The sequence below is a fragment of the Diorhabda carinulata genome, chromosome 6, assembly GCF_026250575.1.
Source record: "Diorhabda carinulata isolate Delta chromosome 6, icDioCari1.1, whole genome shotgun sequence".
In the NCBI taxonomy this organism is placed as follows: domain Eukaryota; kingdom Metazoa; phylum Arthropoda; class Insecta; order Coleoptera; family Chrysomelidae; genus Diorhabda; species Diorhabda carinulata.
The window spans coordinates 8,806,339-8,825,279 of NC_079465.1; the positions used below are offsets into that span (position 1 = coordinate 8,806,339).

General features: G+C 31.6%; 1 protein-coding gene across 4 annotated transcripts in view; it reads left to right on the plus strand.

Moving 5' to 3' along the window:
* The window catches only part of LOC130896060 (chloride channel protein 2-like), a 56,998-nt gene that overhangs the window by 32,255 nt on the left and 5,802 nt on the right, over window positions 1-18,941 (plus strand). For all 4 annotated transcript variants that reach the window (XM_057803847.1, XM_057803844.1, XM_057803843.1 and 1 more), the window contains exons 3-10: window positions 1,556-1,699; window positions 7,825-7,953; window positions 8,148-8,438; window positions 10,491-10,701; window positions 10,763-10,864; window positions 11,760-12,118; window positions 12,176-12,433; window positions 18,299-18,723. In XM_057803847.1, the coding sequence (XP_057659830.1) occupies window positions 1,556-1,699; window positions 7,825-7,953; window positions 8,148-8,438; window positions 10,491-10,701; window positions 10,763-10,864; window positions 11,760-12,118; window positions 12,176-12,433; window positions 18,299-18,723 (1,919 nt within the window). The remainder of the gene's footprint in view (window positions 1-1,555; window positions 1,700-7,824; window positions 7,954-8,147; window positions 8,439-10,490; window positions 10,702-10,762; window positions 10,865-11,759; window positions 12,119-12,175; window positions 12,434-18,298; window positions 18,724-18,941) is intronic.

The following is an 18,941-nucleotide window of genomic DNA, read 5'->3' on the forward strand; positions in this document are numbered from 1 at the left end:
CTTCTCGTCAAAAGATCACGCCAGGTGCTACTATATATATTCAATTGTAATAATTCTACTCCTCGTATTTTATAATATTAGGTCATATTTTGCCTATTTCGGGGTGGGGGGGTGAACCCCAAAAACTCTCCCCTTGGCTACGCCCGTGTTAAATATATTACTCGGCTAGAATTTACAGCGAGGATTTAGGTAATTAGGCAAACTGATAAGGTATAGGTCAGGATAACCTGACAAGGACTTGATGAGGATATAACGCAGATCTACCTTATATGGTCCTCATCAGGATTACCTTATGTGATCCTGATCGGGATTGGCGCATAAGATTCTTATCAGGTTCACCTTATATGGCTTTGATTAGGATGACTTTACATGGTTCTCATCAGTATTGCCTTGGACTTCTCTATTCACGATTACCTAACATATCCATGATTAGATTTTCCTTCTGGATTGCATGAGAGTAGGAGGTTCATACGAACAAAAAATATTTATAAGAATACTCTATTAATCGTAGAAACTTACATCTACTATAAATTTTGTTCGAAGAATTCATATTACAAGAAACATTACTTCGATAACATTTTTAGATAAACCAAAAAAAAACAAATCCTGAACACTGTCTTTTCTTCCAGAATTTTTTTGCTTATTTTAATTTTTAATATAAAATTATAAAATCAGTAATTTGTACCATAATACAGAATTTCAATGTTAACTACATTTTTCTTTATTTCTTTGTTTCAATCATTAGAATAAACTGATAAGAATTTTGTTTCTTCTCAATAAGGTGATCCTTAGAGGTCCTTATATGGACATGATCAGTGAAACATGATAGAAAATTAATTTATTTTAAATAGATGTTAGGTTTTCTCTGACGAAAAAACTTTGGTCGGGTACATCTTTCTTGTTCATTTTTAGGTACATCCCATCTCAACCATTCACCCCCTGATTGACATTCCATAAGGCTTCATAATAGTCCCCCCTTCTATACATCATTTGTGCTCCATAACCTGGGTATCTTGTAGAAACAGTCCAATTATATACGGATGATATCGTATACTTTTCTTTCTTGTTGCATTGAAAATATTAAACAGTTTTAAATAAAAATCCTCTAAAATTGTGCTTCCAGAAAGGTTTTGCTCTTCAGAACAACTTGAACGCTGAGCTTCAAATATCATTTTTTACTTCGGAGAGTTATTTTTTAATATTGACGACGAATTACTACGAAAGGAACTATTTTACAATAATACTGACTGTGCCGATCATATTTTTATTTTTAAAACTCGATTTTAAAAAACTGAAACAAAATTTGTGTTTCGTCTTTTCTCTCATTCACTGCATAAACGATGTTTGTTATTTATTCCATACGGTATCATTTCACCGCTCTAATTTTCACACCGGCTAAACTATGCTGCATTCATATATTGTAATACTCGAATTTGCTCACAATAGTTTGAAGGATTCCAATTAATCTATAACCTATTAAATTTCTACTGTTGTAAATATACTTCGTCTCAACAACAAGTTTATTTTGATATCCATTGAGATTGAAATCTTTCAGGTAAATACAAGAGATTATTTTGGAGAATATGGTATCTTACTTTTGGCCGACTTGGAGAAGACTGGGTATTCTTAGCATTTTTAGGAATTTTTGTAGCTATTATAAGTTATACCATCGACAAAGGAACTTTTTATTGTATTAGTGGTGAGTAGAAATATTGTCAAATTCTTAGATGTATACACAATGAAAACTTGATCCTTCCATGAACTCACGAACCAATAGTTTCCTAGACAAAAACGTGTCAGTAAAATAAAATAAGTATATGAGTTGAACAAAGACAATCCTGATTGCCAGTTTCAAGTTTGTGGCTGAATAAATAACCAATATCGATTATACAATACGTAATTTATGTTATTTTTTAATATCTATTGCTGAAAATCTCACCAATACTTATTTAAAGTTGCTAAAAAATCTAATGACTACCAACACATTGAAACATGATAATAAATTTTAAGAAGCCTAACCACCTTCGTGTAAAATAATTCTTGAATGGAAGTTTTCAGATGATTTGAACCTCTATGCCTTTGAAAATATTGATCTGGTGTTTATGTATTTTTCCATTATCTGTTTAATTATGTGTATTATATTCTTCCAATATCAATTGCACATTGATATATAGAAATATGTATATCTTATGCGAGAAAGTATTCGTTAAAAGGCAATCGAATCAAAAAGTGGACGGCATTATACGATGTTATTTAGACAGATGCTTAATTGTAGTCCTACTTGGAACTTAGGAAAAAATCTACAACTTACTACAACTGAATATTAAATTATAAAACGTAAATAGACGAGTAAAATGTACCTACCTGTAGAGGAGTTTGGTTTAAACAGGGTACCAGATGTTAACTGAGCCCTTTTTGTACCCCATTTGTCTATTAGAACTTCGGTAGTCTTTTATCTGACGCAAATAATCTTGTCGCCATCGAACTATCCTTGAAGATACGGTTATTGCCATCCGTTTATTCGGTTTTTTGAGCTCAAAAACACATGCAGACAAATCTTAAAGCAATGTTTCTAAACTGGTATAATTGTATTCTGGATAATCTGCTACCTTTTGCTATATTTCTTCTAATGTTTCTTTATATAAACTAGAAATTGTCCTACGTATAAAATCTTGAGTAGCTTTCAAATGATTTAAGTTTTTCGGTCTTGTGAATGATCCACAGCAACTCCTTTCGTGACTACTCGATAAATGGAATATTTATTTACTCTAGTTAATCCAGCAATTTTTATTATGATTGCATTATCAGATTGATAAATATTTTCCTTTTTCAAACTTTCGATATATTTAAAATAACTTGCTCTGTTTTTATATCTAAATCTATATTATTGAATTCATACCTGCCTTTATTCTCACTACACTGTGCAATTTCATTGTCTTTATTCGCCCATGGTCTGAAGAACGCCCTGTTTCTATTTATTCAAAGATATTTATTTAAATGAATCTCACTAAACGACGCCACTGCTTATCGCAGACTGTCTGGCAGGAATATTTCGAAGAAATTGTGTACATACTCGGTCAATAGAAATACATTTATGTTCTCAATGGTAAACACTGGAGATGATGAGTACACGTGGACTGACGGTTTGTTGGATGTTTACTGAATTTTATACTCGGAGTAAACATTTTTTTAATTAGCGTGCAACTACTTAATAAAAGTACATAAAATAAATGTAGCATTCAAATTAAAAAAAATAAACTGTGAAATAAATCGATACAATCAACGACTGGTGATAGCCAAATATAGAGCAACTATATAAAAATTATAAAGGGAAATTTAAAAATACAGAATGCCGAATTCCATAAATTCTATTTAAAAACGAAAACCGAAGCAAATCGAGAATCAAATCTATATATTCAGAACATTAACATTTTTGAAAAAAAATTAGTATTAAAGAAAACATAAATGAAAATTAACTATTAAACTCTTTACAGGGAATGAGCACCATTAATTTATATTTTCTATTTTGAAAGTTGAAACTCTCAGTTTCATCTATAAAAAAGGATTGATTATAATTAATAAAATTCTACAACTTTCCCAATAAGGTGTAATGATCTAACAATGAAAACTAACGTGATGAAAAAACGCCAATTTGATTATTCAACCTCTTGATATTTGTATATGTGGAAAACATTCATTATTGGTTCTAGATGGTTTGTTTTTCTTCATTTTTTTGTCGTTATTTATTCAATTTATGCAAAGCGTCGTAGTAGTAATGGCATTCTTATTATTCATCTACTCATTGTATTGTTATCTATCTTCCGTATATTCGGTTTCTATTATCGATATTCCCATATAAAATCATTACTAATCATTCTAATTTTCATTTTCACTTCTATTTTGATTTACTTTGAAAATAATTATCAAAATTTATTGTTAGATCTAAATTTAATTGAAACATCAATATAAACTTCAGTAATTGCAATTATAGATATTCAATGCTGTCTACTATATTATCCTTGTAAATTAAAAATTTATTGATTTAATTAGCGCCAAATCAGGCTTTGTGAGCGATCGTACAATTTAAACGCAATGATATGACTAAGATGCGCACCCTTGACTTTAGTCGTCGACACGTGGTACCCAAATTATTGGAATTGTTTTAGTTAAAAAAAAAGTATAATGTGAAAACAATATATGTATATTACAATGAATGTTTTCAATAGTGAAGAAAGATGTGAAGTATTCTATTCTTCACGATAGCTTTATTTCAATTCAATATTTCAAAAGAATGAAACTTATTCTTCTTAATAAAGTTAGTGACAAACTAAGTCTTACAGCATATTGTAATGTAATTTCCCGAATGGATTTATAATAATTTTCTACAAAATTTTATATAACATTCGAATTCATATCCTCTAAAAGTTTCACAATCCTCAAAACTGCAGTTTTGATAATTTGGTTGCGATATGGATATATTAAGAGACTTAAGATACTTTTTTGAATTACACGGTGTCATAACGAAATATACCCAATCTAAATAACTGCAGAGGTAATAACTTATCGTAGTTATCAGTCTATTTTATTGCCTAATAATATCACTAAATACTACATATTCACGTTGTTGTTAGTTGATTGATTAGTCATGTCATATAACAAATACACGGAGTGCCAACAAAAATTGCAAGTCCTACATAATAGATGATAAAAAAGTGATAAAAAACGTCGCCCTTTATTACAAAGTTTGAGATAGAAAGCTGTGATCATTTTGTAATATCTCTCTTTATTACCGCATACTTTTCAGAACGTCTGATTAAAGCTTCTATGCCACTATAAAAGTATGGTGCGTCTTTAGAGTCTAAAAGTTAATATACCACCTGTTTACTTTCGTAGTCGCTTTTAAATATTTTACCTCTTAACTCAACCTTCAGCTTTGCTAACAAAAAATCATTGGACGGGGCCAGATCAGGGCTATATGGTCGGTGTTTAATTCCAGTGAAGCCACATTCGAGTACAGTACCCTTGGAAAGCGAAGCCTTATAGACGCGATAAATTCAACCAAAAAAATACCCTCGCTTTCTCTAAATATTGCAGCCATCAATTTTTAGGTGCTTTTCATGACCTTATTCTTTTTTGGCACGGGTTCTTCTTTCCTGTGCCTCTCATTGGAATTTCTCCTCGGATCATAGTAAAAGACAATAATCTCATCACCCGTTACAATTGATTGAAATGCACTTCCTTAGTCCACATGTACAAGTATGATCGTTAAAATACTTGTTTTGGAAATCCTAGTCTGAGCTACAGTTTCTTTTGATTTTAGGTGCCGCACCGATCACTTAGAACATTTTCAAAACTAATTTTATGTATTCTGGAGTAGTCTCCGTTACACCTACCACTTTTGAATCATCTTGTAATGATTCTCGTCCGCAGAGAAACAATTTTCAATTGATGGACACACAAGTCACCGTAAAAATCTTCCCTGTGTTTTTCATATGTGTTGGTGTTAATCCTTCTTCAGTAAAACATCTTATATCAGCGCAAAATTCAATTTGAGACATTTTTCAAAATAACTTGACTGAGTGGTTGTTCGAGCTCTCGTATAATAAAATAGATTGAAGTAGTTAGTTGAAACTTTGTGTAAAGACTGATGTTTGCTTAAAAAAACGTACTCTATTTACTTTATGAGACCAAAAACTCATGGATCTAACTACGTATAAACGTAACATTATCTATCTACCCCACACAGTCAAATTGAAATTGCAGAAGGAGTCGAGTTACTCTTTCATAAGATTTTCAAATTCTCTTCATCCATCGTCCATAATTTCTCATAAAATTTCTCAATTGATTTGAGGAAAAATTTGTTTCAATAATTTTGCATTGTTGTATGAAAAAACTACCCATTATTTCTTGAAATCATTTCCATCACACTTAATATACAATATATAAAAAGCAATCATCAAATTAATACTCCAATTTCTCCCTCTCAATTGATTCACATATTTCTTCTACAATTAACTTGTTCATGGAAGCAAACTTAGCTCCTTTTAGTTGTGAATTTACAAGAAAAACCAAATCAATACTGCAGGTTATATACTAATATTCTAAATTTTTGTCTGTTGCATAAGTTGAGTACAATGCGCTGAAGACGATGTAGAGGAAAAAATAGATACAATTACTGGTATTAGAGTGGAACTACCTCACATTTATTTTCAAACCTCGCAACTTAGAAGCCGCCAGCGACAATTATTACCCAAATCTTTGACGAAGACAATTACTTTTAGAGCACCAGCTAATTTTTTAGATGAGAACCTTTGGGGTGTCTTCCTCATTTGAACCCTAAAGATTTCGTTCTCTATAGTTATTTGAATTAAGAGATTTGATGTGCTCAAAAATGACTTTTGGCCCAAGACATAGTGTAATTTAATTAATATCCTTCGTGTTTTTATTTTTAAATACGCCACCTAATTTTCCAATTTCCATACCCGATAGTGTCATCAATTCCTGTGAATCGTGGGCAAAACGTTGAAAGTGAGCGCCCGATTTAATAAGAATGCAACTTTTCTTTGGGTCACCATGTATTTATTACATAACTTTCTAGACTAATCACATTTTGTAACAAAAATAACATGAATATGTAGTATTTATTGACGTTAGTAGACAATACAATCTACTGATAACTAAAGAAAATGCTATAAATCAATCAAAGTATCGTTTTGAGTACGATTACTATTTTTTAGTAGGATTCTACAAAAACACTTAACAACAGATCCAGATATTATTCTTGTTTATAGAAAAGATTAAGTTGTTACAACATTAATATCTTTTAATCCCTTAATCTCTAAAGAGATTATGAACATTTTTACGCAGTACAACTTTCTAACGGCTTTTTTTTGTCACAAACATTTTAGTAAAAAGTATTTTCCCACATTCTCTGACAGTACAAAAGCAGAAAAAAACATCTGATTCATTTATTAAATGACTCTAGCATAAATACATCGATTCTCATTGCTGATTCTTATTGACGTTGTGAGATGGTCGATGATAATTTTGTTTTTCTGCACATTAAATTCTTTTCAAAATATTAGATATACTTCAAACCACATGATTTAGGTATTGATCTCACTAATGTTGTTTTGACATAATAATTTCCCATTTAAATTATTGTACAAACCGCGTTAAACTACTTATTTTATTATTCGATAAATAATTTATTTCAAAGTAGTTTCGATGTTTTAATACAACTAATATGGTCAACCATCATTGGTTAGCCCGAATATACATTACAATAATCGCGGAGCGATTCTACTTCAGGTCACCATAAACGACTTTTCATTGAGACCGCGGAGCGATTCCATTTGAGGGTCCCTTGACTCGGTTCGAAAGTTCTTCTTTATTGAAATTTTTCCCTCATTGGGCCCAAACCCATGACGTCTTCGTCGTGATTGTTATTAAAAAAACTAATTTTGAAACAGAAGAGACCTAAAATCAAGATTTAGAAACATAAACATATCAAAAGGTCTAATAAATAAGAAATTAATCGAACCATTCATCCTATTTGCAAATTTCTGTGTTTAGATTTTATTATACAAGAAAGAATCTATGAATACAAACTTTTTACATTTTTGTGAATTCTCTCTATATTTAATTATTCTCTTTCATTATTATTTTCATTATCTAATACCTTTGTTTTCTATTATTCAAGTAAAATCATTTGTTAAAATACTGGCACTATATCAGAAGATTAATTTACGGTTTTTGTACAATTTTTAACTGGATCATATGTGAAAAAAATGAAAAAACTGATTCGCTTTTATTTTATTCCAGGTAAACTTTGGTTATATGGTGACTTAGCTAATGGCTTATTCACAAAATGGGTTGCTTGGATAGCTATACCCTTTTGTTTAATTATGTGGGACGTAGGATTAACCCACTTAGTAGCACCTCAAGCATCAGGTATTCTATTAATTTCTCAGTAATTTTAATATAAAAAACCATGCAGGGACTTATTCATGCAGGGACAGAGCGTGGTTGTAATAATAAGTCAAAATGAAAAATTTTGTCATGTGGTTTGATGAGACTAGAACCAAATTCCAAAAGAATAGATTTTATGTTCTGAAATTTATCCTCAATGCTCATATTTTTTGTAGGTTCTGGTTTGCCGCAGATAAAAACAAGTCTACGTGGTGTCTTTATGAAAGAAGTACTTACGTATAAAACACTAATTGTTAAATGGTTGGGTATAACAGCTTCAATTGGTAGTGGATTACCATTGGGAAAAGAAGGTCCTCTGATTCATATGTCCAGTATTATTGTAACGAAAATGAGTAAATTGATGTCTTCTTTCAACGCTGTCTACGTTAATGAAAGCAAGAAAATTGAAATGCTAGGAGCGGCATGGGCTGTGGGAACAGCATGTACATTCAACGCCCCAATTGGAGGTAATATCTTTTTCACTTGAAATAATGAGGCAATACTTAATATTATTCTAGAATATATTCTAGAGAATATTCGAGGTTGGTTTAATAAATCATTACACTATAAAAGAAAAACTAAAAACTTGGAAAATTAGCGATACTCCAATTTCTTTAATTCGTCTGCAAAGTCTCCGTGGTAGCAATAACCTCCTCATTCGGCTCTAATTTCTGACCAGTAATACACTTTAAGTAAGGAAATAAACTGCACGCCAAATCTGCAGCATACGTTGGATGGGGGCAACACTTCGTGATCCAATTCGATCAATTTTACCTTGGCGTGAGCAAAAGTATTTTATAGCACGGCTCTTCTCCAAAGAGTCGATTTACATTTCACCTTGTAGAACTAAAATAACTATAGCCATTACTTGTACAGCCGATACTACAGTACTTCTTCTTCTTTGAAGCACGTTTATCAGGTGAAGTCCACTATTCCTTGGTCTCTGATACATACTAGTGGATTCATGATTCGTCAACTACCACGACAACATGGAGAAACTCCTTGGAATTTTACTTTAAGAGGGTAAAATACTTCTAGGAAGTGGTCTCACGGTTGGGTTTGTTGTCTGAGGTGAGCAAACGTAAGAACCTCGCGCCGACAGCTTTCTTAATCTCAAACATTCATATAAGATAGACCCACGCAATTTTTTGAAATGCCTATTATCTCGCACAGCTTTAATCGACTGTGTACCAATAAGAGGTCGATAATCAACTGATTGTATTATTTTTTCTTTTCTTGACATTTGATTCGTTAATTCGCAGTTTTCAGTGAATTTGTAAACATGAAAAAATTGGTCATTGTTATGTGTTGTAATACTTTTATTTGAAAGGCTTTAGCCCAACCAATATCAAAGCTGAACTAGATTCTACTCTGGGTGAGACTGCTCCTTTGTTATCAACAGTAAAATATTGGGTACCGAAATTGGAAAGAGGCCGTAGGACATACGAAGAACCAACATTGCAGTGGTCGACCAAATGAGGTGACGAATCCAGATCAGCTGAAGAAAATCCACACAGCGGTACTGGATGATCGTCGACTGAAAATGCGAGAGCTTGCAGCCATAATGGGCACTTTAAAAAGTGCGGTTCATCGCATATTGATTCAAAATTTGGACATGCGAATTCTGTGCGACAGATTGGTGCCGTCTTTGCTCACTCCATCGAGTGTTTGGCAATGTTTCACAGAAATAAAGCTAAATTTTTAGGTCGTTCCATAACTATAAATGAGACTTGGTTTCATAACTTTGCACCCAAAACCAAGGAACAATCAAAACAATGGAATGAACAGGGAGAACCGGCATCGAAGGCTAAGACCCTTAAATCGGCAAGGTCTTGTTTGTGGAATGCGAATGAGATAATATTCATTGATTATCTTAAAAAGGAAAAAACTGTCAACAGCGCATATTATGCGAAATTATTGCAACGTTTGAGTGAGAAAATCAAGCAAAAACGGCCGCATTTGGCTAAGAAGAAAGTGTTGTTTCATTAAAAATACATCATTTCATACATCCGTTATTGCAATGGCCAAAATTAATTAATTATAAATTGAATCTCATGGGCTATCTTATGCCCCCTTTTCACCAGATTAAGCACCCTCAGATTATTTTCTATTCCCAGACTTGAAAAAATATCTCGTTGGTCAAAGATTTTCCAATAATGAAGAGGTTATGTCTCCAGTTAATGGGTTTTTTGAGAAGCTTGACGATTCTTATTATAAAAAGGGTAAAAAAGGGGAGAAAATTAATATATATATATATATATATATATTTTCAACATTTTTGTGTTTCCTTTATTGGGCCAGGTACTTATGGGACTATCCTCATCAAAAGTCTGCTCTTTTTTAAGACACTATCCACTACTACAACTTCTTGCAAACGCAAACGATTTAAGAAAATTTTTTATTTTCATTTTACATTATATTTTTCTGACTCAGGTATATCTTAAACGACCTATCTATTAGAATCAGATATTTATCGTTTCATATTTATTATGATTTAGAATTGTTGTATTCATTTCTAGGTGTACTTTTCAGTGTGGAAATTACTACAGCATATTATGCAGTAAGGAATTATTGGAGAGGCTTTTTTGCTGCAGTTTGGGGTGCAACAACATACAGATTGCTTCTGGTATGGATCGATAGAGCTAAAACCATTACAGCGGTATTTCCAAGCAATTATTATTTTGAGATTCCTTATGATCCAATAGAACTATTTCCATTTGCGTTATTAGGGTAAAGTAATAAATAAAAATACTATGCTAAATTCAAATAATTTATTTTTCAATACTTTTAGATTGATTTGTGGATTTGGAGGGTCGTTCTATATATATTGTAAACAGTGGTATGATTCTTTCGCAAATGGTAACAAGATAGTGAAGAAGATAAAACAATTCAAGTGAGTATGATATAAATTTAATTCTAAATACTTTTAGAACTATGAAGTATGATCGGAACATACATTCAATGAATCTAATATCAGCATTCACTTACGTTGCATTTCTCCATCTATTAAGTTTGAGGTCGCGTTTTGGCTTATCAGTTCACTACTTTGTTTTATGAGATATCTGCAGCACTGACATCTTCTACTTTGATTTCACAATTTGGCGCTATTTCATATAAATTATTTTGTTAGATATGCAATATCACTCAAATTCATAATTACTACTGTCGTTGCCATCGTCACCAAAAACATCTTCAAATTCTCAATAACTTATATTAGCGTGGTGCTCAAGTTCGTTTTGAGTTAGTGGTCCTTTCGTGCCCATGTTGGGCTCTAATTAATTTAATTATAACAATAATTTTGAAACCACAGAATGTGATGCACTCAATAATATCTGCGATACTACTGATGAATATAGACACGTAACGGAGATTCAGTTTTGGCGAATTGATAGGGACAAGTGTACGAAGAGATTTCTGTTACATAAATCAACTAAGAGATATTTTTTATAGCCATTTTCTTTAAGAGCCTATATATTCTATGGTATCAGATGTTTTTTAAATAATTTAAAATGATTATTGAATTAGATTAAATACAACTGGCGTTTTAGACCAGAATTCTGAAAATTGTCGTGGCAGTTAAAGTGATTGAGAGAAGAATCAAAAATAATAATAATAAATAGATATAAGGTTGTGTCATATCTTGATATGTTTTTAGTGGTCATTTTCACATTAGAGTAACTGCTTCCGATTTAGTAAAAGATAGCCTAAAAGAACCAGTAAGAAAATAGATGACCAGCATTTTTTCAAACAAATAGAAACTGTTTCACTATAAATTGTTCCATTTTCAGCCGTTTCATTTATCCAGCGATAGTTATACTTGTCATCACTACAATTAATTGGCCTCCTGCAGTTGGACAATTCATGGCATCTGAACTGATGCCAGCAGCGCAGGTTATCAACCTCTTCAGCAATTTTACATGGAGTGGTTCTAATCTGACGCTGACGGAACAAACTGTAGTATCCCATTGGACAACACCTTGGACTGGATTTTACGCAAATCTGGCTATTTTTGGGGCGTACCAATTCACGGGTTCTATAGTAGCTTCTTCATTACCGATACCTAATGGTGTTTTCATACCTAATTTTAGAGTTGGCGCTGCTATTGGACGGATTGTAGGGGAAGCATTGAACGCTTGGTTTCCAGAAGGTAAGAATTTACTTTCTCTCACTACTAGTAATATTGAACAAATTTGTTTTTGTCTAGGGATTGGTAAGGCAAAGATTGTTCCCGGTGCGTACGCGGCAGTAGGAGCAGCTGCATTCTCTGGTGCTGTAACTCACACAATGTCAGTCAGCGTTATCTTATTCGAAATGACGTCATCAGTTACATATCTCGTCCCAGTTCTAATTGCCGTTCTCATATCTAATGGTGTAGCAAGATTTCTGGCACCTAGTGTTTATGATTTGGTAATCAGATCAAAAAAATTACCTTATTTGCCGAATCTGCTGCCAAATACTAGCAGTGAGTATCAAATTAAATATAATTCATATTAACCTACGTCTAAGTACAAAATGATTCATTTATTTGAAATAATTCATATGAGATAGATATTTGAAAAAGTGAAATTCGTTTCTAAAAAGAAAACTTTTAATTACAAAAAAGGTGCCAGACAGAAACTGAAACTGAAAATGCATCTTTAACAGTTAACATAAAGATAAGTGTCAAATTATATTTTATAAGTGTTTCAAATTGTTACAAATTCTCAGCTCATAACTTATACTAGTTTTTTTTTCATTCTCGAAAACTTCAATAATTATTTTAATCGCTTTTTATACATATAAATAATAATGCATACCTAGCGTTTACCAATTTAGATCTATGTTATCTTTACTTTATTAATTGGCAACGCTATCATATCGAGAAATATTTTTATAGGGTGTATAAATTTGTACATAATCATCAAATATTAACTTTACCTTTCTCTTCCAATCCAAGGAAAATATATTGGAAAATGTCATTTTGATATTTGTATAACTAGTTTACATTGGCAAATCGATAATTAACAAAGTCTTTTGGACTTTTGGAATAAACAATATGGACTTTTGGTTCCATATGGTTAATCAACTGAAATTAGAAAATTTAAATTTTACAAATGATTAGATTTGGAGGTTGAGAAAAACAGAAACGAAATTTGCACATCGATTCACAAGAAAATATCCCGACCTGCAAAGAAGTTCGCAAAGTACTATTTGTAAAATATACAGACAATTCATTCATGTGATAAAAACATGAAGATATCGAGATAAATTACTGCTGGTTGGATGAACAAAATCTTAATATATCTACAAGGCAGATATCTAATTTCGTTAAAATTAGTCAGTTCTTACTAGCACGAACTTACATAAGTTACACACTGTAAATTAAATCTGATAGAAGACAGATTTTAAAACAAATTATTGACGACGACCGCCAGATCATCCGTATATGCCAGTGATCGACAAACGTATTAGCCAAAGATCCAAAATTTGAACATTAAAAGAATTTAAAAAAATGGGAGCCAAATCTACTTGTTTAGTTAACTTTATTACACTAAATAAAACTTGATTTATGTTTAAGTAAGTCAGGTTTGTATATTGTTGTTTTTAATGGCATTTAATGGCATTTTCTCATCAATAAAACCATTTCTCAGTCCAATCTAATGTTTGATTGATTCGCATATATATATATATATATATATATATATATATATATATATATTAGCTTTTTCAGCTAATCGAGAGACTCAGGAATAATATTCCAAGCGTTGAAAATGATCATATCTTCCTTTTCCAGGTCATTCAAAGCAAACCACTTGTGTTGTGAACTAAGATCACATGTTTCCTTCTCCAATCTCCCCAATTCAACACAAAGAGTATTTAGAGTACCATATTTCCTTATTTTAGAAAATTTCTACTCGGTTGTTGTAGCATTTAGAGTATTTCTGACAAATACTAAAGTTGCTTTGCTGTTTTCAAATTCCTGAAACCTGCTAGGAAATGCTTCCTTCATATTCAAAATTATTGTTTTAGAATGATGTTTATCAAGAGAGAAATTATCTTCTTGGGGATTTTTCAGCATGGTCGGAGAGTGAAACAATGATTTATTTCAAAATCCTGAGCATAATGGATAATCTCTTCTCTAACATTATTACTTCTAGCGTCGAAAAAATTAAGTTTCCTTTCTCTACCTACCTTTTAACTTGAAGAAAAAATTACCTATACACTCGATTTATAGAGTACATTTAATTTATCAAAATAAGATTTAAATTTGTTCTTAACAAGTTTTTCTGAATGAAAATATTATTGTACCTTACGTAGATATTTCTACCAAAGCCGCACGTTAACGATCACTGGTATAGGCGATCATATCCATCTTTTCCTCGACAGGCAGTCTGAGATTAACGAAATATAACACATTAAAGTTTTTGAGTGATTCTAGTGAGATTTTGATCATTTACATTCTTTACCTTTCAACGATATTCACCCACATTTTTATGTAGAAAAGCTCCGCTTCTGTGATATACCTATTTGGAAATTGAGATAATGTGAAACGACAAGATACTTAAACATAATCTCTATCAAGTATGCTGAAGTGGCTCTAAATGTAGTCTCCTTCTATTTATTAATGAAAAATGTTGTTTCTTATAATTGAGGATCAATCGTTGAAAGATGGTGTAGTAGATAAAGGCTCTTTAATGAAATAACGATGAAACGAAATGTTTTTTGCAATCTCTGATTGTTTTACTTTTTTTCATGCATTTGAACGAAGAGTGAAAAGGGTAAGTTTTTTATAACGTTACTCGGAATATCTCTCATGTAGATGACGCTATCTCCAACTTTATGTTCATAAAGAAAATATTAATTTCTTCTGGAGATTTCATGATTGATATAGATATTAAAAATAATCAAATTAATATATGTTTCTATGAACGTTGACTGTTAGCAAATTTTCGGATAATTTCACAATTCATTACATCGGTATATAACTTTTACGGCTTACTCGCAAAACATCATGATAAAACATGAGTAAAACTTCAAGCGCGTAGTAATGAATAAAACATTTAAGTAGAATTTTTTAGTATATAATTCCCTTCCTGCTCTACATATTACGGTTAATCATATCTCAGTGCCGTAAATAGCCTTTTCTGCGCCCTGTGCGAGCTTTTATAACTGCCCCCTTATTTTTTAGATATTATAAGTACCCTAGGTAAAGCAATACTATGTACAGGCCTACTTTAGTTCATTCAGAGTGATAAAATAAAGCACAAGGACCATTGTGTTTGTGGACCAATTATCTGATATTTTGAAGGAAAAATCTATTTTTTTAAGAACTAAAACTGATGTGAGCAAACAAGCAGACGAGCCTCCTATACTATACGACTGTGTCTCACTCACTAAAACTCACAAACACATGCTCACTAAAGCAAATGCGTTGCCCAACCTGATACTTAAGATTTAATTTTTGGGCCACTTCATACGTCTAGGATAAAGTAACACCCTGTACTACTTGTACTACTTGTTATTGTAGATTTGAATAAGGAAGTTAGCATAATATAAATTGCGTTTAAGTGTGAATTGATGAAAAAACGTTTATTCGAAAATATTTGCAAAGATTAATCACAACTACACAATACAATAAATGAGTTCAGATAGTAAAGATTTATTAACATTAGAAGGGTTGTGCTTGTGCGCTGCCAAAAAAATAAGCGAGATGTTTTGTCCAATTTAACAGACGTTTTTGATAATGATGATACTGGCATTTAGGTACGTATGTGTTGGAATCGAATACTAGGGACGCAGCAGGAGCTTATCATAGGCAAACTGAAAAAATAATAGTCCTGTCTGGTCTGACAATTCTTCCGCCCCCAGAGTCTACGACCTAGTCCAGGCACTGGTAGTACCGTCCTATTTACGGCATTACATTGTCTTCTTTAACAATGTAACGCAGATGTAGATACGGTTAATCCAATTTCAAGCAGTCAACTTAATCAGTACCCAAACGTCGGCTCTTTTTCTATATTCAATTTTGTATATCAAATTATTACAAACTGATTAATGATTGATACTCAGGACATCAGCGCAATGTCTCTATCATGAAAAAGTTCAAACCAATTACGCACGTTACATTCAATTACAGCATCGTTACGTAAAAGGTGCAAACATGCACAACAAAGTTCTATGCATGTTTGTGAGGTTTTATGGCATTTTTTATAGTAAAAAAGCATAAAATTTCTCTAAAAATTTTCGGATTATCATGAAATTCAGCATGAAACTCATTCAAAACTCAAAAGTTATTTGTGCGGGAGAATGCTTTTAACCTGGGGGTGAATGCCACCCTTTCTCGGAGGAGTTATGGAAAGTAAGCTCACTTCAAAAATCGCTAAATGAGGAAATTATATATATATATATATATATATATATATATATATATATATATATATATATATATATACATATTTTTACATATTTTAATGAAGTTAATACTTTTTTAGGTATTCGCGATTAAGCCTTCTAATTTTGCGATTAACAAATGCATGTTTGCAAACATTTTGTCAATAATAAATGAAAAGCTTTATATTTTTCGGAAAAATTTATTTGAAACAAAGTTAAATATATAAGTTAGCGACGAGTTTAGTTAATTCTTTTATCTGCAATATTACCGAGTTGTGCCCCGTTGAATCTCAATTCCCAGTTGAAATTTTGAGACATCTCTATGTTACATAACAGTAGTGAAGCATTCAATTTTTTCGAAAATATTTGTGAAACAGCTTGCATAAAAATTGACAAAGTCATAATGGAAATAAATGTATAATTGTATACATAAATGTGGACAGAGCTTTAGAACCTGCCGCATAATAATCAATATATTTTGATTCAGTGTTCACTTCGAAGGGGAATAGTCGAAGTACGACTGTAATTTACACATTTGAGATTCAGTATATTAATTAATTTTAATTTTTTATATTAATTGCGTTAAATTGTTGAAAAAAATTATAATTTGCATTTTGGGAGATAAAGGAATATTTAACATGTACTATTCAATATTTATTTCATTCATACAAACGATATTTAGCTCAGCTGTTTGTTTCTTCGTTTTTATAAAATTGACTAGTTTTCTCTCACTATACCTCCACCAACACCGTTTACTGTAAAAAACGGATACTTTTTAGATAATACATTTTAATTTATTCAAAGTAATATTGTGTATTAGTCTTGTTACTATTTATCAACATTTTCTTTTTTTTTTCTCACCATAATTTTCCTATTTACATTCGCCATTTGTGACTGGTTTTAGTTATTTTAGTGTTGAACCGATCACATTTTCAGAAAATCCCATTGAGGCAAATGCTTGAACAGTATCATTGCGACCATTACTCACGAAAATTAGGTAACCATTATTTTCTGGAATGAAAGTTATCTTAAGGAATGATTCACACCAATTAAGAATTTTACTATCTACTACTTCTTTATCAATGGATAATGCAATTCTTCACAAAAAAACAAAATCTTTAAAGAATTGATGATTTAGAGGCTCGTTTGGAATTGTTCAGGCAATCTAAAAATAATTGTTTGCATCGAATGTCACCATAAAACTTAGATTCATCACTACACACTTAAATCAAACCAACAGTCATCTGAGTGTACTGGACTTGGCAAAATCCATCTAAAATGAGCCAAAACGCATCAATCAGGAGGCATGGTGAGGCATATGTATACACAAGCATATTGTTCATAGACTATTTGGTAAAAACAAAAAAAAAATGACAGTATGTATTACTGTAGATTATTCCACAGATTGATGATGATCAAATTTGGATAGCTGTTTTCAAATCTGAAAAATGCTCCAAAGAGGAAGTATCCATCAAGAGGAAGCCTTCGATAAAGCTAAAGCCCACTATATTATAAAAATTGGAAAGGTTGGTCAAGAAAACAATCTTGTTGAATGAAACGAAAAATTAGTTAAATAAATTCTTTCCGGGAATTTTTTTATTGATGTTTCTTGTTTAATCAGATGCTCCACCATATAGTTCATGGCCCTGTTGACTAATGGTCCTACACAGATCCTATAACATACTGGGAAACCATGCTTGACTTAAATAAACATATTTTATCAATGGAATTATTTATAAATATTATAGATAGCCTTCTGATCGCGCAATTGTTCGAGTTTTTCAATTAAATGAATTGCATATAACATTTTATTCGTTGAAACTAAATTAGAGAATCAGAATAGCACAAATTTTATTTAATATAACTAAAAACGATATTTGATGTTTCTCTCCAATATAAGCTATTTTCTCAAAAATCTCGAAATTTCACATTAACTATAAATGAAAATTATTTTCAGGTATTTACGATGTATATGTCGAAGATTTCATGAGAACAGACATTAAATATTTGAATTTGACTATGAATCACGGTCAATTGAAAGAACTACTCATGAATAATAAAAAAATTAATGTATTTCCACTTGTGGATCATCCTCAAACAATGACATTGCTCGGTTCGATCACGAGACCAGAGCTAATAATGCTGATAGACAATCAAATTGGTACAGTTCAAAGGAGACAGTTCCTGCCTACCCCAATGGTTGAAAGACGGGAAGATTCTTTTGACAACATTGAATATATTCAATCAATGAGAAAACGGTCGGTTCCTAATTTAGACGACTCCAGCGATTCAGAAAGAGAGGACGATATAAGGAATGAGGATAAAATTACTGTACATCCAGGAATGACAGAAATGAAAGAAATAAAAGCTGATACTGTGGAAGTAAGTACTTTTCCCACAATTTATATTCATGAAATTCACATTATTTTATTATACAACGTGTACACTGTTTTCAAATCATATATCGTAATTAGTGTCGAATAGTGGTGTAAGACAGTAAGAATGATATTCTTATTTAAATTGAAGTGCCTTATATTACACTGTCCTAGACTGAATTAGATTACAATTGGTTGGATTAGATTGAATTAGAATATCAAGCT